At 49.3% G+C, this 27,714-nt stretch overlaps 4 protein-coding genes and 1 long non-coding RNA gene across 23 annotated transcripts in view; 2 read left to right on the plus strand and 3 right to left on the minus strand.

Annotated features, from left to right (window-relative positions):
- Positions 1-17: 17 nt before the first annotated feature.
- Positions 18-3,478, minus strand: OARD1 (O-acyl-ADP-ribose deacylase 1). Of its 4 annotated transcripts, none has more exons than XM_032710928.1 (6): positions 3,421-3,478; positions 2,720-2,787; positions 1,978-2,122; positions 1,813-1,871; positions 1,017-1,129; positions 18-698 (listed from the first exon to the last, which is right to left on the minus strand). In XM_032710928.1, the coding sequence occupies exons 1-6, from the start codon at positions 3,446-3,448 to the stop codon at positions 596-598; spliced, it is 516 nt and encodes a 171-aa protein (XP_032566819.1). In that variant the 5' UTR covers positions 3,449-3,478; the 3' UTR covers positions 18-595. The 4 variants fall into 4 exon arrangements, with proteins under 4 accessions (XP_032566819.1, XP_032566820.1, XP_032566818.1 ...); XM_032710929.1 differs by lacking the exon at positions 3,421-3,478 and adding an exon at positions 3,237-3,387; XM_032710927.1 differs by lacking the exon at positions 3,421-3,478 and adding an exon at positions 3,052-3,219.
- Positions 3,479-3,595: 117 nt separating this feature from the next.
- NFYA (nuclear transcription factor Y subunit alpha) lies at positions 3,596-17,800 on the plus strand. 14 transcript variants are annotated; one of them, XM_032710912.1, is made up of 10 exons: positions 3,596-3,717; positions 6,095-6,193; positions 7,735-7,821; positions 10,004-10,150; positions 11,515-11,646; positions 12,310-12,415; positions 12,897-13,063; positions 13,688-13,861; positions 14,216-14,317; positions 14,728-17,800. In XM_032710912.1, the coding sequence occupies exons 2-10, from the start codon at positions 6,119-6,121 to the stop codon at positions 14,779-14,781; spliced, it is 1,044 nt and encodes a 347-aa protein (XP_032566803.1). In that variant the 5' UTR covers positions 3,596-3,717; positions 6,095-6,118; the 3' UTR covers positions 14,782-17,800. The 14 variants fall into 14 exon arrangements, with proteins under 14 accessions (XP_032566803.1, XP_032566808.1, XP_032566809.1 ...); XM_032710913.1 differs by lacking the exon at positions 3,596-3,717 and adding an exon at positions 3,779-3,793; XM_032710914.1 differs by lacking the exon at positions 3,596-3,717 and adding an exon at positions 4,441-4,445.
- Positions 17,801-18,052: 252 nt separating this feature from the next.
- The window catches only part of LOC116798454, a 29,887-nt gene continuing 20,225 nt past the window's right edge, over positions 18,053-27,714 (plus strand). The window contains exons 1-4 of one of the 2 annotated variants that reach the window (XR_004360894.1): positions 18,053-18,368; positions 19,721-19,834; positions 20,775-20,902; positions 21,839-23,017. This is a non-coding gene — a long non-coding RNA (uncharacterized LOC116798454). Of the gene's footprint in view, positions 18,369-19,720; positions 19,835-20,774; positions 20,903-21,838; positions 23,018-27,714 lie in introns of those variants that run through there. The other variant, XR_004360895.1, reaches the window with a different exon arrangement.
- Positions 18,291-23,153, minus strand: LOC116798450. 2 transcript variants are annotated; one of them, XM_032710921.1, is made up of 6 exons: positions 22,694-23,153; positions 21,546-21,695; positions 21,085-21,163; positions 20,752-20,855; positions 20,464-20,516; positions 18,291-19,952 (listed from the first exon to the last, which is right to left on the minus strand). In XM_032710921.1, exons 1-6 carry the CDS (start codon positions 22,734-22,736, stop codon positions 19,692-19,694), a joined length of 690 nt encoding a protein of 229 aa, XP_032566812.1. In that variant the 5' UTR covers positions 22,737-23,153; the 3' UTR covers positions 18,291-19,691. The 2 variants fall into 2 exon arrangements, with proteins under 2 accessions (XP_032566812.1, XP_032566811.1); XM_032710920.1 differs by lacking the exon at positions 22,694-23,153 and having other exon boundaries at positions 21,546-22,682.
- LOC116798449 (triggering receptor expressed on myeloid cells 2-like) lies at positions 23,356-27,455 on the minus strand. Its single transcript, XM_032710919.1, is given in 5 exon segments — positions 23,356-24,282; positions 24,399-24,456; positions 24,788-25,132; positions 27,274-27,385; positions 27,387-27,455. Coding segments are annotated over 5 exon segments (798 nt in total). The 3' UTR covers positions 23,356-24,068.

The raw sequence follows: 27,714 nt of genomic DNA on the forward strand, positions 1-27,714 counted from the left end.
GAGCCACAGGGATGAGCTCTGATCCAACAGTAGGGCATCATTTATTTAACATCACAGCATGATCCTTAGTGAACACAAACCCATCAAACCCTATTTGTGGCTAGAAGGGAGAAATTAAACTGTTACACCTGTAAGAACAGGTGAAGTGAACAGTGCTGGGTAGGACATTGCAAAACTTGAACAGCAGTGACAGGGCTCCCTGGGGCAGCTCCTCAGCACCGACCTGAACGAGAAACCAAAACCCAAACAACTCCCCCGGCAGCAGCAGCAGCAGCAGCAGCAGCAGCAGCAGCAGCAGCAGCAGCTCTGTTCAGCTGCCCAGGAGCCGCAGGAGCTGCGTGGAGGCCCAGTGACACCTGGTGGCTGCTGGAACAGGCTGGGAACACCCCGAGGGTTTCCACAACACCGCTGCCGCCTTCTAATTAACACCCAAATTAACTCCTCTGGAGCTCGTTGCTGCTGCTGGAAGCCTCTGTCACTGTCCCACGAGTGAGTGACCCCGGATGCAGAACGTGCTCCCCAGGCAGGCCCCCCTTGGCAGTTCACAGCTTCCACTCCCAAAAGTGGGGGGAAAGGGGCTCTTTGACTCTTCTGCTCAGAGGCTGTAAACTGTGATCTTGATGTCAGTGTTCTCAAACACTTCCCCAAGGATCGCTGAAACTTTATCCCACTGCAGGCCATCAAGTCCACATCCAATCCTGGAAGACAAGACATCCCAAGAGCTGGAATGGCCTCATGCTGTGCCCAACCAGCCCTTGGAGCAGCTGCAGTTTGAAGTGGCCCCGGCTCAGCTCCCCATAAAGCAACAGAACACAGTGAGAAGAAGGAAACAACTCGAATTTGTTCTTTGGTACTGAAGTGCACTGGGAAATGCAAATTTCATCTGCCCAGTTGAACAGAGGAGTTGGATAGGGGTGCATACTTGAATTCTTCTTTTGCAGCAGGGGCTCATCCTGAAATATCTTTCTAGGCACGAAACACCCAAGTAGTGCCATCCCAGTCCCTGGTTCCCTCACCTGGGCATGGAGATGTCCGTGACCCCGTTGTGCAGGCAGTGAGCTCTCATGGCTTCCAAACTCTTCCGCATGCTCTCGTACGTTGGTTTGTGAGACACCTTCTGCTTTGTAATCTGTGGCACAACAGAAAAGGTCAGCTGTGCCTTTGGCACGACCACTGCAGACATATTCCATGACATTCTGAAAATCCCTACCCAGATTTGCTACTGTGGAAAGACTTGAACAAAGCACTACGTTCACAGCTTAAAATACTCTAATTCAGCAGCCACTTCTGTCCATGTAAAGGTTAAATGTACATGCACAGGAACAGCCTGGCTGCTCCTCAACCAGCAATGTTTGAGTAACACATCTCACACCTCTTGCTGAGACAACCTTTGCAGAAACTCCCTTCCTGTGCCTGAAGGGAGCCCACAAGAAAGATGGAGAGAGATTTTTTACAAGGGCCTGGAGTGACAGAACAAGGGGGAATGGCTTCACACTGAGAGAGGGCAGGGTTAGGTGGGATATTGGGAAAAAATCCACAGGTTGCTCAGGAAAGGTGTGGCTGTCCAGTCCCTGGAAGTGTTCAAGGCCTGGATGGATGGGGCTTGGAGCAAGCTGGGATAGTGGAAGGTGTCCCTGCCCATGGCAGGTGGTGGCACTGGATGAACTTTAAGGTCCTTTCCAACCCAAACCATTCCAGGATTCCAGGATTCCATGAACACAACCAAAAACCCCACAGATATTAAAGACTTCATGATATTGGATACTACAGTTTATCTAGAGGGAGGTGCCCCAGTGACATCCCAACTCTTACCAGGTAATAAATGTATCTGTCGTCTCTCTGCAGAACAGCCACCTCCCCCGTCTTCTTCTCTGTGAGCAGAAATCACAGCACGTTTAAAACACCCACATCCACTCCACGAGCCCCGAGCAGCTTGGAGCACCACCCCTCCCTGCAGCTCCTGCAGGTACCACTCACTTTGGTCCAGCAGCTCCTGGACGCCCCCGAACTTCTTCTTGAAGAGCACGGCGATGCCGGCGCCCATGCGGCAGTCCTCGCTGATGCAGTGCGCCAGCGCGTCCGACGGCGGGCACGAGAACAGGTCCCCCTTCACCTCCCGCAGCTGGGCACGGTCAGCAAAGAGAGCAGAGAGGGCACAGGTGGGCACAGAATGCCCTGGGCACAGGGAACGTGCCCAGCCTGCACAGGCTGCGACATGCGCTTCGCTAACGGATGAGCCGGCGCGGATCACAAACCCCACACAGAGAATTTCAAACTCCACGTACAGAATGACAGGCCCCACATATAGAATTACAAACCCTGTACACATAATTACAAACCACTACACAGGTAACTAACTATCTTTACTACAAGATCACTTAGGGGTATCACGTGCCAGCCTGGCAGTTAATCTTACAAAATCAAAGCTTAAAAGGAGAATTATGTGATACGGCACAGCTGGATCAGTGCACACCCCCCGGCACCACCAGCGTGTCACTGCTGGGTGTTTGGGCAGCAGGGTGAGCTCTGTGCTGTTGTGCAGCATCTGCACCACTGACAGAAGTACAAAAGCACACAAAAATCTGCACTGGCAACCACTTTGCCCCCCAAAGCTGCAGGACGCAGCCAGTGCCCTGCTGTTGGGGCTGCAATGGCGGGAAGGTCTCTTTGCAGAGACACGTGTCACAGCATTATCCCACGTAACCCATTTCCTACGCACTCTCTCCTCCTGATCCTTGGAGAAGTGGGTGGCCATGGTAACGTGGGGGATGGAGAAGGCTCCTGCGGCTGAAAGATGAGAGAAAAACAGTTGTTAGGAATGCCAAGGCTGGCAGCAGGCTGGTGTAGAGGGTGCAAGGCTAAGCTGATGTATCTGAAACAGCTCAAGGGGAGGCCGGTACACTTAGGCAGGCCTGTACAGGGCCTGCTGCGCCCACAGCTCCGACCGGGGTGGGGGGGACCGGCCCTGGGTCACCGCACAGCGGGCACCGCCAGGCTGCTGCTACCGCCCTCCTCCTCCTCCCGTCCCTCAGGGCCCCTCCGGCGCAGCACCCGCGGTGAACACAGCGATCCGCCGGGCCGGGGCCGCGGCCTGCGCCACGCCGAGCCTGCCCAGCACCGCCCACATCGCTCCGGCCTCTCCGCAAGGGCGGCCCCGCCTCACTGGGACTCCGGCGGTACCGCCTCACGGGGGCATTGCTGGTACCGCCTCACAAAACATGGCGGCTCCACCTCACCCCACACGGCGATACCGCCTCAGCCAACACTGCGGTCCCGCCTCACGGGGACATGGCGGTACAGCCTCAGCCGACACTGAACCAGAGCCGCTTCACAGCGACGGGGCTCTACAGCCGCACACAATATGGACGGTCCCGCCCCACAAAACATGGCGGCCGCGCCGCTCTGTGCGCGCGGGCGGACCCCTCTCTATGGTACCGGCCCAGAACATTCCGCGCCGAGGAGCGGGGCCTGTCGCGCCCGCCCCCGACGCGCGAGAGTGGGCGGGGCTACCCCGCGCGTGCGCGGCTCTGCCCCCGCGCAGGCGCAGAGCCCGCGGGCGGGGCCCGAACGCGGGTTGGGCGGCGGGGCCCCGCCCCTCGCCCCCTTTGTCCGCGGTTGGGCGCCATTTTGCGCGGCGGGCGAGTGCGGGCGCTGATTGGGTTTCGGGGCCGCGCGGCGGAGCCAATCAGCACGGGGCGCGGAGCGGAGCGCGGCACGGTGAGCGCGCGCCGGGACGGGCGGGGCGGGGGAGCGGGAGCGGGACGGGGGACGGGCACGGGGCCCGGAGCGGCGGGTGAGTGGGGCCGGCACCGCACCCGCCTGCTCCGGGACTGGCGGCGAACCGGGGCCCGGCTGTTCCGGCGCCGGGCAGGGCAGTCGGTGGCTCGTCCTGCCCCGGCGGGGCCCGGAGCCCGCAGCGCCCCGCCCTCCCCGGGGCCTCCCCGGCGGCAGATGGGCCCGGGCCGCCCCCCCGCTCGTCCTTCCCCCCCGCCCCCGTTCCCGGCGGTTCGCGGCCGCGGTCGGTGCCGCCGGAGGTGTCCGGTCACGGGGGCTCCGGGAGCGGACCCGGCCCCTCGAGCAGCGGGGGGTGAACCTGCCCGGCCCTCCCGGAGAGCCCCGGGCCGGCGGTTCCCGCAGCACAACGACCCCCCCGGTCCCTGCCGGACTCAGGACCGAGCCCGGGCCCCGCGCGCTGTGCTGCCGTGTCCTGCCGTGTCCTGCCGGGCGGCGCACACAAAGCTGCGGGGGTGAAACCCCCTCTGCCCTTCGCCGCTGCCCTTGGAGGGATCGCGGCTCTGCCCTGGGAACTCCCGCCCGTTCAGCGGCGCTGATGGGGCACGTTCAAACGCGTCCCAGGGCTGGGCATCACACGGGTTTGCCTTTAGAGCGGGCTGTCTGCTCAGGAGACTGGCACTGCTGCAGCTTCTGTGCCCTCATATATATGTGTGTGTGTGTATATATATAAATAAATATATATTCTTGGTGTGCAGGGCCAGGAGTTGGACTTTGATGATCCTATCAGGTCCCTTCCAATTTAGGATATTCTGTGAGATATATATATATATATTTATAGTGCTGGGACTGGAACCCTCAGTCATTCCCAGTGTGTTCCCAGTGAGGAGGAGCTGCCTGTGAGCTCACTGGGGGAGGAGCTCCATCCTGCCGTCCATGGATCTCTGATCTTTAAAATTTAACTTGGCTGCTCTGTGTTAATGAAGGAATGAGATAATCCCTTGGAGGATGAGGAGCCAGCACGTGGAAAATCTGGTCTGTAACTTTGGCCGTGGCTGGTGCAGAGCATTAGGATTACAGTGCTGCTGATATTGTAATTAAACAAGACAGGCTTGATCCGGGGGGCTGGGATGAAGTGTTCCCAAGTAGAGGTTTGCCTGTGCTTGGTTACTGGTTGTATCATTAAGGAAGACAGAGAACTCCTGGCAAATACAGTGTCCTGGCATCCTGGGCTGGATATTGAAATGTTTTCCTGGAGAAGGAAATGTGGGAGTTGCTCTCTGACAGGCCCACAGGCATTTGGGGCAGAAATGAAGTATCCAGTGCAGAACTGAAATGAGACACATGACAGACACGAGCATGTTCAGGAAGAATATTTACTTGCTTTTATTCTGGCAGGCTGGGAGAAACTGTTAGTAAATGGGCAAAGGATGGAGCTGAAACGGCAGCAGTAACCACAGCAACTGTTCCAGGGAGTCTGGGACTACATTCTGTCAGCATTCCTTGGAAAACTGAGAGAGCCTGAGGGGGTTTGTTGCTTTAGGCTTTGCAAATTAAAGTTCCAGGCTGTGTTTTCTTTCCCTAATGTAGCAGGTACTTGTTCAGTCATGACATGAATCAAAGACCTTGTTACAGTAACAGTAAGAATTCTTCCCTTGTTGATCCTGGGAGAAGCAGGCTGAGGGAAAAGGAGGTGCTGGAGCTGATGTTTTATTTCAGCACTGTGTTCATGTGTGTAGGGAAAGGGCTGAGGAACGAGCAGCAGCAGGAGGGTGGAGGCGCTGGGAAATCTGCTGGTGGTTCCCAAAATATATGAGGAATAGCTTTGAATATATAAGTTCTTTATGGAAGAAATTAACCCTTGTGAGGGTCATGGGCATTAAGGTCTCTCCTGACCCAAACCATTCCATGATTCTATGGAAATAGGAGGAAAGGGAAGAGATATGAGGAATGGTGTGTAGTGGGGGAAGGAGAGAACTTCACTTAGCTCTGCTGAATTCTTGAGATGCACTTTGGTTTTGCACCCAAACGTTGTATTTTGGGAGGTTCTTTAGCAGTGACACCCTCCCCACAGGCAGGTGTCTGTAGCCCAGGACATGCAGACTCCAAGAGGAGGAGGAACAGGTTCAGAGCTCCTGTTGGAGGCACTGAAGATCAGGACAGAAGTGGGATACTCTGTCCCTCAGTCAGGGTAGATGTGCTTGAACTGACCCCTCTGGTTTGTTCCTGGGTCCCTCAGGAGCAGCAGCTGCCTGTGAGCTCCTGTCCTGGGGGCAGCAGATGCTTTGCTGTGCAGCCCCTGTAAGGGAGCACAGATGTGCCACCTCGGGCCAATAATGAGCTGCTCTGTCCCTCTCTGCAGGAGCCAGCCCGGGGTCCTGTGGCCATGGAGCAGTACACGGCCAACAGCAACAGCTCCACGGAGCAGATCGTGGTGCAGGCCGGGCAGATCCAGCAGCAGGTATGGAAGGTGGGAGGGGGGCTGGGGGGGTCAGTGCTCACTGACACCCCCTTTGTGTCCCCAGAGGGTCACAGGGGCACTGAGGGGCTTCGTGATCCTGCCTGGACACGTGTTCACCTGACTCCTGGCACCTGCTCGGGGATCTGACTTGGCTGAAGGTCAGAGGAAATGTGGCTTTTATAATACAGGAATTATCAGATTAAATTACAGGTGTACAAGTTGGCAGATTTCAGTGTAGCAGGGATTTGGCAGAGTTTGGGATGTGAGGAGAGGAACAAATCTCTGAAAATGGAGGAGACAGACTATGAACAGAAACAGGCAGTTGTCCACAGGAACAGTGTAGGGTCCCCTCCAAATTGAAACAGGTTTTGTTCAAGCCCACAGAGGCTTCCTCCACGCTTCCTCAAAAGAAATATTTATTGAGATTCTTCATTTTACAACTACAGGTGGATCAAAATGAACATACAGTACAGAAATTAAACAAACCATGTAGCTTGGGATGAACTGATCCCTTCCAGAAAGAAGTTCCTAGTTCATGTTATAATGTGCAGATGAGCAGGGCTGGATTTTTAAGGGCTTATTGATTTTTACTGTTAAACTTCCCCCGTTCAGATTTAGTGATGTATTTTCAGATAAGTTGTGCTGCTGCTGAATTTTTGTTGCATCTTCCGTTTGTTCTAGTTCAAGGCAAGAGGAGTTTGGTAGTTTGTCATGCAAAGGGATGAGCCACTGGATCATGTTCTCACCGAGATCTGCTTTGCTTTGGCTTCAGCAAGGACCAGCTTCTCCTATTGAATTTAATTAACTTTTTCAGGCAGAACAAGATTGCACTTGAGGTTAAAAAACTTTACATTAGGATTTATCAAAAATACCTGCTTCCAGCAGACAACCAAAGATCTATGTAGTTTTATGGACACTTTCACTGTCAGTACATGCTCTTAAAGCCTGTGTTTGACATGAAATGTTTTTCTAAAATGAGTTGTTTTACCAGGCTGTTGCAGTACAGCTCTGAGGAGAGAGCTGTCCTTCCTCTCCCCAACAGTAACACAGTTACACAGATTATTTTGGGACTCTTACCAAGGAGGCTAAAGATAGAGAAGGCTTTTAGCTCTAACTGGTCTTGCAGCCTCTCCAGATTGTCCTTCAAGGTCAGTGGTGGGCAGAGATGAAGCTCTGACTGTGCTGCAGGAAGGGGATTGTGGCCTCTGTTGTGACAAACCAGCGTGACCAAACCCTGCAGCCCTTCCCAGCGAGAAACCTGGGCAGTGAAGGGAGCACTGAGCAGGATAAAACCCTGAAACTGAGGTTTCACATTCTGCCAAACCATCCCTCCTGTCCTTTGTAGGTGAATTCAGTCGGGGTGTTGAAGCCTGTCAGTGTCACGTGCGGTTCTGTGGGAATTCCGTCCGTAGGTTTGCTAAACGTTCCCACTCCTCGTGTTCCCAGAGCAGTGTGTATGAATTTTACACTCACCCTCGTCGTTGTGTCGTGCCAGAGCTGTGCCTTTCCCTGTTTCAAGCTCTCCCTGTTCCTGTTCCCAGCAGCAGGGAGGTGTCACTGCTGTCCAGCTGCAGACTGAGGCCCAGGTGGCATCGGCCTCAGGCCAGCAAGTCCAGACCCTGCAGGTAGTGGTGATCTCTCTGATTGTGTTTCTGAGCACTGCATGACCCTCCCCACGCCACATATCTAATGCTGTGTTTGTTCAGGGCTGCAGGAGGGACAGGAGCATTTGGCAGCAGCAGCACCTGTGCTGGATGCTGGAGGGCTCTGGGGTTTTCCATGGCCTTGGAGCTTGGCTGGGCTCTCCCAGAATCCCTGCTGCATTCAGGAGTTCCTGCTGCTGTGGTTCTGAAAGGGAATAGTCATTAAATGGGGCTTCAAAGGAAAAAACGTGCAGGTGAGGAAGTGACAGTGGAGATAAACCCCAAAGATTTCCTGTAGTTCCAAGGAGATGAGTTTTCTGATCTCCCCCGTGGGGAGTTCTGTAGTTCTTCACTCCATGACAGGCAGAGGTGGTGGGTGAGCCCTGAGCTTGAGGAGTGAAACCTTTTCCTGTGATAGAAAGAGCACCTGGGGACAATATTGGCCTCTCTGGGATAGAGTGATGCAATTCCTTATTTACAAATGACTAACACAGGGCAACCCAGGAGCAGTGGGAATCCAAGCAGTAAATACATCACAGATGGAAAGAAATGATTTGTTTCAGTGTGAAGTATTTTCTGTCTGCAGACCCCATTTCCTTACCTCACACAGGCTTTACAGGGGCTCAAAAAACCCTCTTTAAAGCAGCTGACAGACCCTGGGCAGCCCTAGCATTTAGCACTGCACTTTGCTCTCAGTTTTTTGGTTTCCTTTGGTTTTGAATTCTTCAGAGCAGGAGAGTTCCAAGGGGCTGGAATGGTCTTGCCAGGTGCAAAGTGAACACAGCATTTTTTATGTTCAGAGTTAAAATCTGAATTGCTGGCTGACTTGGATTGCTTGGGTCACTGTGGCCTCTGGTTGTTGCTATGTTCCCCACCCTCTCTTCATTTTGTCTTGCTCTAATTCATTAACAAAAGTCCTGGAATGTGTCGTTTTCCTTTCTGCTTATTGGATATTGTGCTGCTGCCTGTGCTTCTCTGTGGCTGACATGAGCATGCTCCTCCCTGTAACCCAGACCAAGTCCTGCTGATGTGTTGGGGGACGTGGATGTGACTGTACAGGCTGAGGGACAGCAGTGTCACAGCTGGGAGGTGACCTGTGGAGTCACTAGGTCGGGGTGAATCCCTGTCTCAGGGATTCACAAGGAGAAACATGGGAACTCAGTGACTTCTTACCAATTTGTGTTGCTCTTGTTCCCAAACAACTCAGCTTGTGAGTGATTTCCAGTTTCATAACTCATTTCACATTTAAGCTGTGGAGGAGAGCATTTTCCAAGATATATTTGGGAAATGGGGAATTTGGCAGGTGAGGGGGTTTAAACAGAGAGGTTTTCCCTTTCTTTTTCTTTTCATGGACCTTTCTCCCAGTGACCAGAGACTTACCATAAAATCCCAGACTTTTGTTTGTGTTGGAAGGGACCTTAAAGCCCATCCAGTGCCACCTCCTTCCATGGGCAGGGACACCTTCCACTAGCCCAGGTTGCTCCAAGCCCCTCCAACCTGGCCTTGGACACTTCCAGGGATGGGGCTCCACAGCTTCTCTGGGTGATCTGTGCCAGGGCCTCCCCATGCTCAGATATATATTTATATTTATAAATCCACTCTAAGCCTTGTTGGGCTCAGAAGTGGCTGCTGCTCATCTGCTTTCACTTTTCCTCACTGAACTACATTTTGTGTTGCTCCAGTTACAATTTTCACTTAATAACCATGAAGAGTTTCTCTAAGCACATCACATGCTCCGTGTCAGTCAGGAAATGGAAATGTTGTAGGCATGAAATTGGAGAGAGCTGAAGCCACCCCAGAATCTCCCTGTAAGAGCAGCTTATCCAGACCTCTCTCAATAGGAACCCCCATTAAAGATCAGTAATTGTGATGTGGAGAATGGAGTTTCTTTTATTCCACGTTGCTCTCGGGCTGTGCATGAAGGTAGTTACCGTGGCTGGAAAATCTGGTGATGCTTTTCATGCTTTGTAGCAATTAGACTGCAAGAGAAACAGATAATTTACTAAACCCCGCAGCACATCCCGGGGGAAGCTTTAGAAAGCCAGGCTGTTTGACCCCGGGTCAGTGCCTGTGGCTGGGTTTCTGTGCCCACCACGTCGCTGTGGGTCAGCCCTGGAGCTCTGGGTGGCAGTGCCAGGGGGTTTCATCGTGGCTCTCTCTGTTGCAGGTGCAGGGGCAGCCGCTGATGGTCCAGGTGAGCGGCGGGCAGCTCATCACCTCCACGGGGCAGCCCATCATGGTGCAGGCCGTGCCCGGCGGGCAGGGCCAGACCATCATGCAGGTCCCGGTGTCGGGCACGCAGGGGCTGCAGCAGGTGAGACAAACAGCCAGGGCTGGTGCCAGCTCACAGGGGACACGCTGGGTGCTCCCACAGCCACGGGGCTGTGCCAGAAACACCGTGGGCACAGGCTGTTTCCTGCGGGTGTGGAGTGCCACGAAGGGCCGTTGGGAACTCAGCTCTTGTGCTTTGTGGCTTGGTGCAAACCTTTTGGGTGAAGGTGCAAACCTTTTGGGTGAAGGTGCAAACCTTTTGGGTGAAGTCCACTCAAATACGGCTGGGTTGGTTTGGGGTTTTTTTTCGTACAGTTGTGGAATGGTTTGGGTTGGGAAGGACCTGAAAGCCCATCCCGTTCCACCCCCTGCCACGGGCAGGGGCACCTTCCACTGGTCCAGGTTTTTTTGTTCATTGGGATGTTTTTTTTCATTTTACCTGGCCCTTGCAGTGTACTTGGGGATCTGGTGCCTGCTCAATTTATGGCTCAGAAAGAGGATTTTAAAAAAAACCAAACCTGAAGAAAGCCTCTGGAAAACACCTCCTGTGCTTGAGCTCATCTAATATGTGATGGCTGAAGGGGAATTTAAACATCCCCTTTGCACAGAAGGCAATACTGTAGAAGGTACAGAAGGTGGATTTTTTTGGAAACAATTATCTGGAAATACTTGTAAATTTAAAGAGGTGGTTGAAGGGTGTTTGTTTGTGAAGCAAAGGGAAGAACTGCAACCATGGCATAGTGGAAGTGTCCTGGTGGTTTAGAATGGGATTTAGGAATCCAGTTCAGCAGAGTCCAGGAAGGCAAATGATGTCTTGGTGTTTTGAGAGGTTAATTTAAAATTTCTTTTGTTGAAAACGATTATATTTTATGTGAGGTTTTTTCCAGTCTGGTTGTTGGAGGAAAATCAATAACTGTGTTTTTAAGCACAAGCTTCAAACCATGTTCCAGTTCCCTTTTTTAATCTAAGAATGTTTCGTGGTGGTGGAAAGACTTTGCAAAGCTGAGGACAACTTTATATATACCAGGAGTACTTCTGTATGCTGGATAATTAACACTCCACAGATGTCTTAAATCTTAGTCCTCTTCTTCTTTCACCTGACTATTATTATTACCAGTTTCATGTGAATAATTTATTTCTTCTGACTGATTTATTGTGTAAGCAGTGGAGAACTGCTGGAGCACAGTGACACAGCATGTTGGTCCCTCTGCTGTGTGGCTGTGGTGATGTGTCACAGGGAGGAATCCATTAAAACTCCTCATTTTAAAATGGAAAAAGAGAAGACTCGGTGCTTTCTTTTTCTGTGCAACAGTAAATCATCCTCAGAGATGACTTGGTCATGCTGAGGCCAAGGAGGGAGAAATCAGAGGCATAGTTAATGTTCCTTTCTGACTCTTTCTTCCACAGATTCAGTTGGTCCAGCCAGGTCAGATTCAGATTCAAGGTGGGCAGGCTGTGCAGGTACAGGGGCAGCAGGGCCAGACCCAGCAGATCATTATACAGCAGCCCCAGACTGCAGTTACTGCTGGCCAGACACAGGTAACTGCACCAGCATGAAAGGCTTTTCTGGAGAGGAACAGGAAGAGAAACTTGCCAAATGACTTAAGATGTGGTTAAGTAAAAAAGGAAAAAAAAAAAAAAAAACCCGAAGGAATTATTAATATTGAGGAGAACTTGAGAATAAATGTCATGTTTTTGTAGTGTTTTCATACATAACTCTGGGGCAGAATAACTAGATTGCATGTTTTTATCCATTGTGTCTTTGTATTTTATTGGTTCGTGGTTGTTTTTGTCTATTTGTCGAATTTTGAAAACATGAAGCATTGCTAATTCCATACTTGGGCCATTTTGTGGAGTAGTCCAGTCACACCTGGGGTTTCTGCTGATGCTTTTGGTTAGGACCAAAATTAAATTTCGGAGCAGAATAGTTCTTCCTTTCACATATTCATAGTGAGACAGGAAACCTAGAATTTGTTCTTTCAATATTGAGCACTGCACTGTTAGAAAAAGTATCTCACATGTGCTTCAGGTGTTTTATCTCCAGTTATTTGGTCTGTGCTCCAGCCTGTTTCTTGATGCTGGTAATGAGGCAACAGAGACAGATGCCTGGAACACCTCAAGCACCATGTGCTAATTCAGGAATTGTAAAATGTGAAAACAATAAGCAGTCTGTAAAGTTCCTGTGTTGTTTGTTTTGTTTAGACCCAGCAACAAATAGCAGTGCAAGGCCAGCAGGTCGCCCAGGCTGCTGAGGGCCAGACCATCGTGTACCAGCCCGTGAACGCCGACGGCACCATCCTGCAGCAAGGTAGAGAGGTGGGGGAGAAGGGGCTCTTGGGGGGGTTAGTTAGTGCCCTGGGATTGTTGTCAAAGAACACACTGAGCTGAGTGCTGGGATCACATTGTTGGTGTGTGAGTGTGGGAGGAGATGCTTGTGTTCTGCAGGAATTCACTCCGAGGTTCTTTCCCCAGAACCGTAAAAAATGGGTCTTGTCTTTGGCAAGGGCTCTTAGAACAGAAACCCTTAATTTTGCTGTTACACCTCGAGAGTACACAGTCTGTTCCATCACACAGGGGTTACTGTGCAGGTACAAATGCAAAAACCAGGAATTCTGATGGAATTTAGTTACTCACTTCCATGCTTTTGTGAATCTCTGCATGTTATGGAAGGATGAATGAGTAAAACACAGAAGTGGGACTAATGGTGTTCCCTTCTTTTTGTGTGCGTGTTTTTGTTTCGTTTTTCTTTTTTTTTTTTTTTTTTTCTTTTGTGTTTTACTTCCTTAAAGTTACAGTCCCTGTTACAGGCATGATCACCATTCCAGCAGCCAGCCTGGCTGGAGCACAGATTGTCCAGACAGGAGCCAACACCAACACCACCAGCAGTGGCCAAGGGACAGTCACAGTGACGCTGCCAGTGGCTGGAAACGTTGTCAATTCAGGGGGAATGGTCATGGTAGGTGTGAAACTTCCCACTGATGTCTTTAAGGGCTGAGGTTTAAGATGCCTGTACACAGATCTGCCTGGATTTTCACAGGGGTGTGGAGTGATAGGGAGCAATGGCCTTAAGGCTTAAATAATTCAAGTCAACTGTTAATTTTCTCGAGGGTCCCTCAGGATTTGGTTCACAGAGGTTTTTCCTGCCAGCTCCTATTTTTTTGTAGTGTGAGGCCCTTTACCTGGAGTTTTGTTGGTCCCCACTAGATGTCAGCAGCTCTGCAATGTTTGCTTAGAAATGCTCTGAAATTAGCATGTAATTCAAATAAGAGAGAACCCCAAAAAAGGGAAGACTTGGTATGTCCTGTTTAACTGTACAAGAAGCAGGAACATGGTCATGGAATTGTATAATTTATTGAAATTCTGCTTTTATCAGAAAAGAAAAAGCAAGCAGGAGTGATAAGTAATTGACTTGTTTAAATTTGTTCTGCAGTTTGAGAACAGCTTTGTTGCTGCTTTAAGCAGCTGCATTATCTGAGCAAAACCCAAACACTTTCCATTTTAATGGTTTGATTTTTTAACTATTTTTAGTGTTCATTTTGTGTTGTGAGCTGCAAGTACTAAACCCACCTTCTCCATACAGATGGTGCCTGGAGCTGGGTCAGTCCCAGCCATCCAGAGAATCCCTTTGCCTGGGGCAGAGATGCTGGAAGAGGAGCCCCTCTATGTGAATGCCAAGCAGTACCACCGCATCCTGAAGAGGAGACAGGCACGGGCTAAGCTGGAAGCAGAGGGAAAAATTCCCAAGGAAAGAAGGGTGAGAATAAAACTCTGATCTAACACAGGGTTGCTCTGTGAGAAAGGCACAGAACCCCACCCAGGCTGGAAAATGAGGACTGGAATCTTGGTGGTTTTTAATGTTGTTGTTGTTAATAAGCTACATCAGAGCAAATTTTTTAAGTCCTTTGGGGACAGTCCTTCTTCCTTTGGGTGCTTTGGGGTGTCCTTGGAGCTGTGTTACAAGTGGGTGTTGGCTGTACACACGCTGTGTGTGGGCAGGGGGATGGATGGGGACGGGGCAGGCTTTTCCAGCGGTCGGGAATTTCCCCTAAGGAAGCACTGACCTGGAAACTGTGGCTGCTCTCTCATGTCCTGCTTCCCTTTGCTGCAGAAATACCTGCACGAGTCCCGGCACCGGCACGCCATGGCCAGGAAACGGGGAGAGGGGGGACGCTTCTTCTCCCCCAAGGAAAAGGACAGCCCTCACATGCAGGTCAGTGGGGTTTGGTGTCTGCCTGTTGGACAGCTGCCCCTTTCAGTCCTTCACGTTGCTCTTTACAGGTGTTGTACTGGTTTGTTTGGGTTTTTTGGAGGCTGCTGACCATTGTCCTTCCCTGCCTTCGAATTTATGTTTCAGGCATTGGGGAAAAAACCTCCTGTCTTGTAGAGAGCAAGTGATGTTTGCCTTGAGGAATTTAATGACAGTAATGTGGATAGAAGTATATTCACTTCATATTTCTTAGGGCAAACTCACACAAACGTTTTGTAAAACCCAGGAACATTAGGACACATGTCAGTATGGAGGGAGGGGCAGGAGTGTCTGCTCCTGGTAGCTGTGTGTGCTTCTCTCTGCTTCATGGAAAAGTGTTGAAGTCCAACCTGAGATGTATTTTGTGTCTGCAGGATCCCACTCAGACCAACGAAGAAGCGATGACACAGATGATCAGAGTCTCCTAACCACTGCTTCCAGGAGAAAAACACCTGGATGGAATTCCCAGCTCTCCTGCCAGTCTGTCCTGCCTGTCCAGTGTGTCCAGCGAGTCTTTGAGTGGGACAATCACCGTGTCACAGCCTGTCCTTTTCTACAGAACAAGCACCACGTGTTCAGGGTGTGGTTGAGATTTTAACAAACAGAAACTTCCAGACTTCCTTGGTGCACTCTCCTGATCCAGCACAGGGAATTTGGAGTCTCACTGCTCGTCAGCTGCAGCACAGGACTGTGTTTGCCCAGCAGAGACTTATTTCCATCCACTCCTGACACCTTTGGACTTCGTTTCCCTGGACTGGTCCCTGTTGTTGCACTTCTGGACCTGGCAGAAACTGAAGGGGATTCTTTTCAGTTCCACCTTGTAAATGTGTAAAACAACAAGCTCTTCTCGGGGAAAGGTTCAGCCATCCAGTCAATGATAGAAATACTCAAGATTACTGCAGGACTTGGTGTATTGTGTGTCTGTTCCAAGAACTAAGGTGGGAGAGGGTGATGTGGGGAGAAGGATTTCATTAGTAAAAGCAATCTCTGGGGGGATTTTATATGTTTATTGCCAGTAGTTGTTGCTTTGGAAGAAAACTGGATGTGAGTATAAAAGTGATTTAAAATTTTAAGTGAGTCTCTTCCAAAGGGTTTTTTGTTTTAAATCTTCCCTCTAACCCGCCAGTTGAGTGCAGAGTTCCTCCAGAAGACATCAAATCCTCAGTCTCAGAGTGTTGGCACTTGATCAGCTTCATGATGGTATTTCTTGATGCCCAGATCCACTCTACAATTCTACAGAGTGAGGGATGTTCCAGTACAGCAGCAGCTGGGGCAGCTCATCCCATCCTGAGGTACCTGAAGGACTGTTAGCAAATGAAGGCAGATACTGAAGAACCTTTCAGGCTTTATTATAGGTTATTCTCTTTAAAACAAAAAAAGAAGTGGCACTTAATGAAAGAGGAGTACTTAGTTTTAAAAAAAGGGACTTTTTCATGACCTACAGCTGGCTTTGGGCTGAGCAACTCCACAAACAGCTTTAGCTTTAATTCTGTAGCTCATTCCAGATTCTCAGCCTGCTCCATTCTTTCTGCTTTGAAATTTGGTGATAGGAGCAGTAGCCAAAAGCAGTTAACAGGTGATCTCACATCATTCCATGCCTGTCCCCTCCCACCTTAATGAGTTCAAAGCTGCTCTGTGTATCAGGTGCCTGCTGGAGTCCCAGATCTTCCAGTTTTTGTGTTCTGTGGTTAAAACTGGATCACAGCGGTGAAACTTGGGATTGGGAATATTGCCAGGTGAATATGAACCTGGACAGGTGAAGCTGCAGAGTGAGGGGTTTTGGGGTTTTTGAGCAAAGCAGCCAAGGGTGGCTGAGACTGGGTGAAGTGCAGTGAACGTTGTTTTCAAGTGGAAAAGGAAGTAAATGCAGCTTGAAAAATAAACCCCACATTACTTCTTCCCCTTCCCCGCCCACGTTTTCCCAGTTACTGGAAGCTTATGACTAAAGACAGAGTGGAGGACAAATTAGCAAGTTGGGGATACAAAAGACAGAGCCTTGAAAATTCTGTTGACATTTTATAAAAGAAAACTACTAAACCTAAGAATATGAGAAAGAACTGAGGGATTGCAAGAGGAGGGAGCAGAAATGTGGAGAAATGCTGGATTCTACATTGTCTGCAGGCAGTCCTGGAGGAAGAGGATGCCTGTCCAGGTACTAGGGGTGACTCCACCTGTGGAAGCAGGTGGAGGAGGAAATGCAGGTGGGTGTTCATAATTGGGCAGCTGGATGTTCTAAAGGATTCCAGTTCATTTTTCTGAATTCTTAGCTCTGTGTGCCCTCCCCATGGTGTTAATGGCATGTTGATGGGTGCTTCTGCCTTAAATTCTTGCCCAATTCCAGTGTGGTGCTGATTTTCCTCAGTTGGCACCTGAAACCCTCACACAGCATTTCCTGGGAGCTCCCTCATTTCAGGAACATGCAGCTCCCTTAGGAAGTAACATATGCTTTAGTTGGGTTTGCAGCAGCATTGTAAATATTTTTTTTAGAGCATCTGTACATTTTGTTGGTGGAATATTTTAGTGCTGGAATAAGAGCCTCTCCATGATGTTTCTGCTGTTTAGCTGATGGTTAATCTCTGTCCTGAGGGAACCTCTCTGAGAGCTGGAAATTTGGGAAGCAAGGTTATTGCTCTGACATAGTTTTTATTTTGTTTTGGGGTTTTTTTAAGGAGTAATTACTTTTCTTAAAGAACTTGTAAGCTTCTTCTGAACAGGTAGAACTTGTTTCCCAATAAGCCCTTCATATCTAGGTTCTCTGATCCATTGTTGTAGAATGTGTATGAAGACACGGATTTGTGTTATAGAAAGTCTTATTGTTGATACTTTAAATAGTGATGTGACAGCCTGAGTGCTCCGGTCAGATTTTTGTTTGTTTTGGGTTATGTGTATCACTGCTGAAAGTCCTGTTTGCTTGGTGAGACTGGAGTCACCAGTCAACACGGTACCAAAAATGTCTGCTTTCTTTTCCGGGGGAAATTTGTTAAATTGGAGACATCGTCCAGTTCAAACCTGTCTAGTAATTAAATGAGAATTCTTTGTTTATTGGCTACACTTGAGCAGAAACTTCAGGAGAGAGTAAAAGGGTGAGGATAAAAGAGGCTCGGGGAGAAATGTGGTCAATTGACCCAGAGCACCGAAGCAGTGAACCCCTCAAAAACCAGATTTATATGAGTGTAAAGAGTGGGATTTGGAAAAAAATGGTTCTCAAGTGATGCTAGATGGGTTTAAGGCCCTGCATGTTAAAAAGAAGGGAAAAATAAACTTTTCTTTGTGAATGGACAGGGGAGGGTCCTGAGGTTGAAGTAATGTCAGGCAAAGTTTGTATATAGTTAAAAGTTTATAATTTTTTTTATATGATGCATTTTTTCAAGTGTATTTTGGTCTTTAATAGATGCAATTGTAAGTACTGTGTACACTCTCCAGCTAATAAAATTTATAAACCGGGAAGCTTTTTCCCTGTATTTGGACATTGTGAGTGACGTGGCAGCTGTGAGGGCAGGGGGTGGCTTTGCCCCCACTGTGGGGATGGCACGGCCATCTTGGCGTCCGTCTCCCCTCAGCCCCATCCCGCCATCTTGGCGTCCGTCTCCCCTCAGCCCCATCCCGCCATCTTGGCGTCCGTCTCCCCTCAGCCCCATCCCGCCATCTTGGCGTCCGTCTCCCCTCAGCCCCATCCCACCATCTTGGCGTCCGTCTCCCCTCAACCCCATCCCATTATCTTGCTGTCTGTCTCCCCTCAGCCCCGTCCCACCATCTTGGCGTCCGTCTCCCCTCAGCCCCGTCCCGCCATCTTGGCGTCCGTCTCCCCTCAGTCTGACCCCACTGTCTTGGCGCTTTAGGAGGCAGTTTCCATGCCTGCCTGTGATCCCTCTGGATGCACTGCTCTTCCACAAGTGCTGCTCCAGAGCTCTGCACAGGATTGGAACGGCATGTTCTCTACAGTACTGGAAATACTTAACGGTATCGACCCCACACCAACGCTTCTGCCATCTCAAAAATGCGCCAAAGCACAAGGGTGAGTGTCATTTGTTCTTTCCAGAATTGGTCAATACAGTGATGATCGTAAAAAAAAAAAAAAACAAAGAAAAAAGGAAATAACAAGTATGTAAGAACAGAGAATGGGAAGCTGGGACAGGAAGAGAACAATCATGCAAGGCTGTTTGGGAAGCCAGAAATATGTTTCTTTAACTATTATGATGTAATTTTCTAGCTTTGCTTTCATAAAATTTGCAGTAGAATAACAAAATCATCTCAGATATAATGAAAAAAAATCTGATATTTTTTAGCCACATCAGAGCAGTCAACAGAATTTACTTCTGTCTCACCCTCAGAATCTCACAAGCACTCACGGGCAGGTATATAACTCACAGAGTTTATACAGTCCATAGGTGTATTCCCTGCTTTTTCCCCTTCCTTCTCTCCTTTGCCACCCAGTGCCCAGGCTGGAGTTTTCTTGCAATCTTAGTATCAAAAATTTAAACCTATTTTTGTGTTCTATTCAGCATCCTCAGCTCCAGCTCACAGAATTAAGATGAATTTGGGGATTTATCCGTAATCCCTGAGGGATGTTTGATCATATCACCGTGATATCAGGGTTCTGTAGTTTGATCAACAGTTTATAATAAAGTCAAGCTAGGTTTATCCTGGAGCATTGGTGTGTGTTAATGAACAACAAACAGGGAAATACAAAGTTATTTCTTTGTAAAACAAATCAATAATTTTGAATGTAAATTTCACCCCTGCATGTTCAAGCTGATGACAGTTTATACTATAAAGTAGACAAATATTTTCCAACAAGCCTCTTGTTTACTAAAACATGTCAAGTGCATTGTCTGTTTCCCTGAAGCCCAGGAAACACCTCGTGTGTTTCAAATAAAGCAGATTTTTACCACTTTGCTGACTTGGATCTTATCAGAGTGGGCAGTAATTAATGCTTTTTCTGTGAGTACTCAAGTGAGCTGTTGAAGAAAGTCCAAAGGAAGCATCTCCCGTATCTCACAGCCCCTTGTTGGCCGTGGTGCTGTATCAGCTGCTGCCAGACAGAACCAGTTTCCTGCATTTGGGTTTATAGTTCTATGTCATTTAAAAACAGCAATTTGGAAAAGCAAACATACCACAGCTTTCTTCTGGATTTGCCCACCAAGAGCTGGGTGCGATGCTGTGCTGTTAGAAAAGTGAGGTTGTTTTCCAGGGAAGGTTTGTGCACCCACGTGTGTCCTTTCAGTTGCTTCTGCCCCTCACCCCATCGCCCACCTTCAGCAGCTGGGTACAAACGTGTTATTTTAAGTGCAGTTCTGCAAAATTCAGCGAACAAGCCCGAGGCTTTGTGCTGCTTTCTTCAGGTGAAGCTGTTTTTCTCTGTTGCAGTGTCAGGATGTGGGGCTGTGGTTCTGAAGAGAACAGTCGCGTATTCCACAGGCCCTGAGGAGGCCGAACTTCCCGGCGGTTCCTGCAGGTGGAAGAAAACCTTGGGAACAGGCTGTACGTTGGCATACAGAACATCCTCGGGCCTGGGCTGCGGCTGGGGCCTGATCACAGCATAGACTGTGCTCCTGCTCAGTTCCCCTTCTGCCATCCCGCTCCCTTCGTGTCCTCTGAGCTGAGAAACCACAAAGAACGAGAAGTTAAAAACAGATTCAGCATTTTTTGCTTCCGAACATTTAGCCTTAGCTCATCCACAGGCACAAATATTTCCCTTTTGTCTTGTGAAGCTGGGGAAGAGGGGAGGGGATGTGTGGCAAAGGAAACGTGTGCTCAGAGAAGTTTAGGAAACTTCTACACAAACTCAACTTCCTAAGATTGAAGGGACTGGGGTAGAAAGGTGCAGCCACAATCAACACACTGAATATTTAGGATGATAAAGTTTTCCTTTGATAAGAAGCTTTGGTGATGTTACTGCAGATCCAAGGCCAGGAAATTATCAACACTGTGTGTTTGTTATTACATTTATTTTTCTGAGTATACTATAAGCAAAATTAAGCAGAAAGGCTGGGATTTCCTCAAATAACCAAGGTAGGTTGTGGCTGCTTGGCAAAAAGATGTCAGACAACCAACAAGTACGGGCAGCTTTAGTCTGGGAGCTCGAGGGGATGCCTCTGCTGGTGTCTTACCTGCAGTACTCTCTGTCTGAAAGCAGGATGTTTGCCAGTGTCCATCCCTTTTCCTACCAAGAATGACAGAAACTCATTTGAGTGTGAAACACGACCTTTACCTGTTCATTTTAAACCTGACTCTCCCTCCTGTCCCTTCCTGGATTCAGCTCACACCTCACATTCACTCCCAGCTCATCCCTGCCTCCTTGGAAAGGATTGCTGTGGACAGACCTTCCCTACATCCAGGGTGGTGGGAGGACAAGGTGAGGGGCGGGAAAACCAGACAGGAGGATTTGGGATCTTCACCTGCTCTTTTCATTCTGATGTAGGTGGTGAGGAGGAAGAGAACAGCTGCAACCAGAGCAGTGGTGGGCAGGAAGGAGCTCAGCACCACGAGGGCATGGAGACTGCTGCAGGGAAAACCAGGATATCTCCGTTACTATTTACAGCACTAGAGGTGATGAGGTTAATGTGGGAGGGGATTTTGTGTGTTTTACAATGAATTATGTTTCCAGGATAAGAACTCAGCACCCAAATACCACCCTTGCTGTCTCTGTGTGTGTGTGCACATGCTGCACTGTGTCACACTGCTCCTCAAATCCTGCTGTGCATCCAGAGTCTGGGAGTCGTTGGTTTTACCTCTGCTCCTTATTGGTGTCATCTGTGGCAATGTCCCCTTTAATGGGGTCAGAATCTGTATCCAAAGACCTATATTCCTCTTGAAAAAAAAAACAAAACAATGAGCAGGTGATTTTCCCATGTCAATCCATCCCTGGGGACTCTTTCTCCTGCTAAAAAACTGGTGACTTTTTCTCCAGCAAAGATTTGGATTGCTCAGAGCCTGTTCCATCTGCTGATGTAAATGTAAGACTTCATTAATCAATGAAGCCAAGCCAGGCCCCCCTCACACCAGTTGGCTCCAATTTGTTTATCCCATTAGTTTGTATCAAAAATATGTTTTAAAAAAAAGAAATTCAGGAATTACCTGTATCTCAGGAAATTTCCAAACAGAGCTCTTTAACACTGACCTGAAATCTTTCTTGTCAAGTGGTAAAAAATTGCTGACTTCTGGAAGATCATTAATTCTTTGATTAACTCACCCAAAACTTCCAGCTTGGTGCTATTCCGTGGTTTGTTTCTCCCCTGGAAATAGGTCTCGAGTTGATATTCTCCTGAGTCATTAAGTTGGAGCTTTCTCGGCCGCACTCTAATCATTTTCCATGAGAACTCATTCATCATTCCAGTCCCCCCTGCTTTAAGGAGACTTTGATCAGAGTTACCTTGAATTTGGGACACTGTTTTGCACCAAATAAAACGCTGGAGTTTCCTGGTGTTGTCTTGCATAGAAAGGGAGTGATGAGGGAGAGGGAGTTCCCTTTTCTTTTGCAAACAGCCTCACGAATTCTGAAAAACCTCGAGTGGTGATTCATCAGAGGGAGAAGACAGGAAAAAACAACCCTCATGGAGTGTCCGTGTCCCCCAGCACAGGGGCAGAGCCAAGCTCAGCACAGTCCCTGATGTCCATTCCCACCCAAACCATTCTGTGATTCTATGATATATTCTGTCCCAAACCCACTTGGTTTTGATTAATACAATCCTACAACATTGCATTCATTGTTTTTGATGGTAATCAGTAAATTATTGATTCTTTTCTTTTTTCTTTCTTTTGAGACATTTTATTTAATATAGCAAAAATAATTTCCTGGACACTTCTGCCTCTTGATACACACAGGTACCTGTCATGGTTCTATGTTGAACTATGTAATAGAGTTTTGCCCTGTCCTGGATAACCTCTGGTGGGATCTTTGTGTCCCAATACAACATCTTTAGCTGTGAAACAAAAATGGGAATGACACATCATTCTTGATTTATTTTGGCTGTCTCCCACCCGGCACACTGTTGACCGCAGAGCTCACCCTCAGGTGAAACCACCTTCTGTATTCCCTGCAGAAGAATATTCTGCAGATATCCACAGCTGAGGGCCAGATTCCCTCTTGGAAGTGCTGCCCTGATCACTGAAAACCAGCGATGTCCAGAGTCCATCAGTCCCCTGGGCAGTGCAGTGTGTGGAAAAGGTTAATCCTTTCTTTCACAGGGAAGCTCAAGGCTAAGGCTAAGACTGGACAGGACGTTTCTGACAGCCCCTTGCACCACTATCTCTTCTCCCATAACTTCATAATTTCTTGTTGGCTCTGGAGGACTCTCCCTCTGTGCACAGACACTCTTATGTGGCCTCTCTGAGCCTTACCTGGTAGTGCCAGCAAGAGCAGCAGGGCTGGAAAACCTTCCATCCTGGAGCAGAGAGTGGTTTAGGGCACCAAGGGAAAAAACCATTTCCTGGAGCTTCTTTATCCCCACACAGTTCCTGCTGCAGAGGAGCAAACTCACTCTGTCACTCAGAGGCTGCTGCCCCGAGTGGTGATGCCAGTTTGGAATTGGAGGGTATCTTTTAACCACAATCTCTGAGTTATTTCTTGGGAGGGAAGGCTGCATGGTGCTCACTGGCTGCCTTTCCCCTTTCAATACCCTGTGATAGCTGTATTTAGCAACCAGGCCGTGGGGCTGGACAAGAAATGGGCATCTTTGGTCTCTGGTGCTGCTCTGACACATCCCAGAGCAGCCTTCAGCTGGGAATGTTCATCTGTCCGCTGCTTTGCACTTACATGGAATCATGGAATGGTTTGGGTTGAAGGGACCTTAAAGCTCATCTCAACCCACTCCCCATGTCACCTTCCACTAGTCCAGGTTGCTCCAGGCCCTGTCCAACCTGGCCTTGGACACTTCCAGGGATGGGGCAGCCACAGCTCCTCTGGGTAATGAGGGGTTGGGCTTTGAGCTCTGCTCCTGTGTGGCCCTGAGTGGCTGGATGTGCCAGCCTGTCCCACTGGCTCTGAGCACTGTAAACACTCCAGCATGTTCCAGGTGTCACTTCTTCTTTGGGGGATGGCTGTGACCTGGTGTCCTGCAGCCCACTACCATGAATCCATCCTAAGTCAGAGAATCAATTTTATTTTATTTAGTATTGCAGGGAAAAGAAGTGTGAATGCTCCTGGGTTTGAGGTCTGCCTGGGAGGCCTAAAGGCAGCTTCACTGTGGGGAGGGATGAACAACCACCACATGTTGGTAACATCCCCTTGAGTGGGGAGAAAAAATACAGGGAGAACTACAGAGAGACAGTTCATTTGCTCACCAAGTCCTTTCAGAAATGAGGAAGCAGGCTCGGAGCTGCAAGGAGACCACATCCCTTTCTGGGCTGTCCTGCAGTTCCTTATGCCTTTCCACAGGGACTCCAAGGATCCACACTGTCCAAAGCAACTTTTGGGAATTAGTCTTCTTCACCTCGTAAAGACAGAATCTGTCACCTGGCACTGCCCTGAGATGACAGGATGTTGATGGGTCTCAGTTCAGACTGTGGTGGAATGATATTGGGGATGGTATCTGGAATAACTCTGCCTGGGGGTGTGATGCCAATGACAAGAGGTGGTAGATGGTGACATTCCCTCTCCAGAGTGACAGGTTCATCCACACCTGTGTTTAGTAGTGATCCTTTTCTTACAGCAGGTGGCAAAGCTTTGCCTGCAAATGCCTGATGTTCCTTTTCCATGGACTCCCTTTGGATCAGCTCACGGAGTGCTCTCCCGGGAGGGGCCAGTTCCATCGTGTCCGAGGTCAGCAGTGAAAGGGAGGACCTGCTGCTCACTCAGGCTTGGGTTCTGCTCTCTTTCTCTGTTCTTCCTGCTGATGCCAACGATGCAAATCAGTACAGCCACCATGGACTTGGTAACCAGGAGCCCAGCAAGGATGTAGAAAACAGTGAAATCCACTTCAGGAGGGGAGCTGTGGGGAACCAGAAATACAACCATGAGGGAGATGGTTCAAACCTTTAAAAAACTCTTGAGGTACTGCCTTAGTCCTAGGAAGACTAGAGGTCCCAGCACAAGTTTTAGGCTCACCTGGAGATGCTCTGCACAGCTCTGGGCTCCTCTGGCACTTGGGTCTCCAGGACAGCTGCTGATAGAAACAGAACAGTTTAGTCTGCAGGTGCCTCTGGGTGATGTTCACTGGTGTCACCAGTGCCCCAGCTGGGCAAGTAGCCAAGGCGAGGTGGGGCATGGGGCTGTGTGCCAGGAGATCAGTCTGGGCAGCGAGAAGGGGATGGCATGTTGGACGTCCAGTACCAGTGAAGTGATAGTGCTTACATCAGGAATAAAGAGAGGCAACAAAGCACAGAACCTCCTTAGAGTGAGACAACAGTGGATGTTTACTGAGGTGACGCCTTGGCATCTGCAGGCACCCCTGAAATTCGAGTAGGAACTCGTGAAACTCAACCCCCAGGACGTACCTCTCAGCACTTCCACTTGCACCTTCCTCAGGCTCTTTGTGTCCCCCAGGAAATCAGTTCTGCACTGGTACAGCCCAGCATCCTCCTTCCTGAGCCGCCTCATGGTGACCGTCAGGACCCCGTCGTGGATGTTGTCCCTGATGGAGGTGGTGCTTTTCCTGCCCCTCAGGAATGGCAGCCAGAAGGATCGGGCACTCACCACGTGCTGGCACTTGGTCTCATCGACCTGCCTGCACCAGCTCTTCTCTCTCCACCACTGCTGCTGGGGGTCGTAGGAGCAGTTGACAGAAATGGTGCCCCCCTCCATCCCATACACCACGGTGACGTTCTCTGCAGCACAGGATGCTGGGAGGGAGGGAGGGAGGGGAGAGGGGTGAGCCCGGTCTCTCTCATGTCTATCACTCACTACTGTGGTGATGCTGAACATCATTTTCATCCTTTACAGCTCTAATGATGGCAGCTGTCACCTGTAGGGCTGTTACCTGGAAGGCTGTCACCTGTAGGGCTGTCACCTGTCTGCTTCCCCCATCAGCGATCAGTGTGCTCAGAGTCTTGGCTCAGGTGTTGTGAAAAATGTCTGTGGTGACCCTGTGCCTGGTGGGTGAATTGGCTCTTACCAGGCAGCAGTTCTTGGGGTGGCACTGAGGGCAGGAGGTTTCAAATTTCTTAATATTTGCAGATTTTCTGAAGCTTGGGTAAACTTTGGTCCTTGCCTTCCCTCCTGGCCCTGTGGTGGCTGCTCTGGAGTCAGTCTGGAGCTCAACCACATCCCACCTCTGTCATCCCTGTGCTCCTGCCCAGTTTGTCATCAGGATTCGTGCATTAAATATAAACTTGCCTCATACTCTGGTCCTGAGGAGCATGGAGCTGGGTATCCAGGTAGGTTGAGCTGGCACCAGACGAGCTGCCCTGATTTTTAAAAGCTCTTTTACAGTGTTTGGCTGTGGAATACCCTCTGCTGCAGAAAAGGCCCTTTGCAGTTAATGCCCATGAACTTTATCCCCGTTTTGAAGCTCTTTACACAGGCAGAGCAAAGCCACACTGCCCTGGAAAATGCTGGAATCACACTGACACCTACAAACCACTGTCCTGCTTGCTGGCTAGGAGGCTGCTTCTGAATCCCACTCCCACTTCTAAATCCAGGCATTTAGCAGGTTTTTTTCCACTCTATCTTTTAATATCTTACGAATTTTAACCATGTTGACAACTGGTCTTTGGCTGCTTGGCTTTTTTTAATTGTCTTGGTTCCTTATTTCTAATTTCCATTCCTCTTTGTGACAGGAAATGGCAGAGGGGACAGTCTGAGCTATTAATACTTCCAGAGAGAAGTACAGTGTGGTATTTGTGGAAATCTCTATTTCTAGTGAAAAAATTCAGAGGCAAATGTTTCTGTGAAACCATAAGTAACGATAAAACAGAAGTAAATTTAAAAATAGGCTCTTGTGAGGACTTTGTGCTGGCTGAGGCTTTTAATAACACTGCTTAAAATAATTTCAACAATTCTAAGTGAATTATAAACTAAAAGATCTGAAGTTCCTTCAGCTTGACTAGAACAAAGCATAAAATAGATCAGTGCTCCGCAAGTATCCAACCCCTCCGAGTCTTTATCCCAGTACGCTGCTGCACTCAGTTCTTCCAGTCAGGACTTACCTCAGGCTGTGTCCTGTCCTGTCCTGTGCAATCCTTCCAGAACACTTTGCCTGCCTCTCCTGTTTCTCCTGAGGACCCCTCCTTCCTCCAGCTCAGTCCCTACAATTCCCATAGCACAGCAAAACACCTCTTGATTGGAATAATTTAAAGATTTCCTGATTTCTCTGTGGAAAATGTTGTGTCATTCTCTTCTCAACCAGTTCTGCTGACAGATCAGAAACTATTTGTGTTCCTCCTCCCTTCCTGGGTTCTACTGGAAAAAGTATAGTAAACATTTTCCAAACTCATTTGGATTTTTGGGACAGGTTTCTGTGCTCCCACAGCCTGGGTTTGTTGCTATTCCCTGCAGTGCTGCAGGGACCTGGGATCTCCAAAGTGGCTGAGGAGAGAAGGCAGAGAGCTGGGAGCCCCACCTGGGTCCTTTGCCTTGGTTCCCACTTCCAAGGGCTGTGCCTCTCCCAGCTGCAAAGAGCCAAGTGCCCAAGAGTTCAGAGCTCTGCCCTTCACTGGGTTTTATTTCCCTTCTCTTGAGCCCTCCTGTGGTAATTTACATATATGTAAATTACATTCAAAGCCCTGCGAATGCAAACACACAGGATTTTGCAATTTCACATTTCACAAAAGAGGACTTCTTTCATCAGTGTTTCCTGTTCTGACTCAAAAGGATCCCTGTGAGGAAAGCTGGGAGCACTGGGATCACCACTGGCCCTTTGGTAAATAAAAGGAAAGGAGAAAACTCCAAGGAAGGAGCCTTCAGGTGGAGACCAAGCTTTGCCCCAGTCCTTTACCCTGTCAACCCTTTTCCCTTGAAACCCAAAGCCACACGTTCCTCTTACCTGACAGGAAGACCAGGATGAGGTGGCCGAGCCTCTCCATGTGAGCTGAGCAGAGCAGGGGGTGGGAGAGCAGCCTGGAGAAGAGGGACATGGGCTCTGCCCAAGGGCAGCTCCCTCTCCCCCTCCTTACTCTGACGGAAGGAACGAGCACAGGAACTTGGCATCTTTTTCATCCCGCACATTGAGCAATTACCAGGGACGGGCATTTCTCTCATGGGCTGAAAATTCAGGCATCAGCATTGCCCAGTCCCAGCCAGGGACTCAGCTCAGTCTAGGCAGCCCAGGAGGGAGCATCATGTGATGGCCTCAAGCCGTGGGCTGGGGGTCCTGCTGGGCTCAGCTCCCACTGGAGCAGGACTTCACAGAGCCACGGAATCCCAGGATGGTTTGGGCCGGAGGGACCTCAAAGCTCATCCAGTTCCAACCCACTGCCTTGGGCAG

This window comes from Chiroxiphia lanceolata, chromosome 25 (genome assembly GCF_009829145.1).
Source record: "Chiroxiphia lanceolata isolate bChiLan1 chromosome 25, bChiLan1.pri, whole genome shotgun sequence".
NCBI classification, from domain to species: Eukaryota; Metazoa; Chordata; class Aves; order Passeriformes; family Pipridae; genus Chiroxiphia; species Chiroxiphia lanceolata.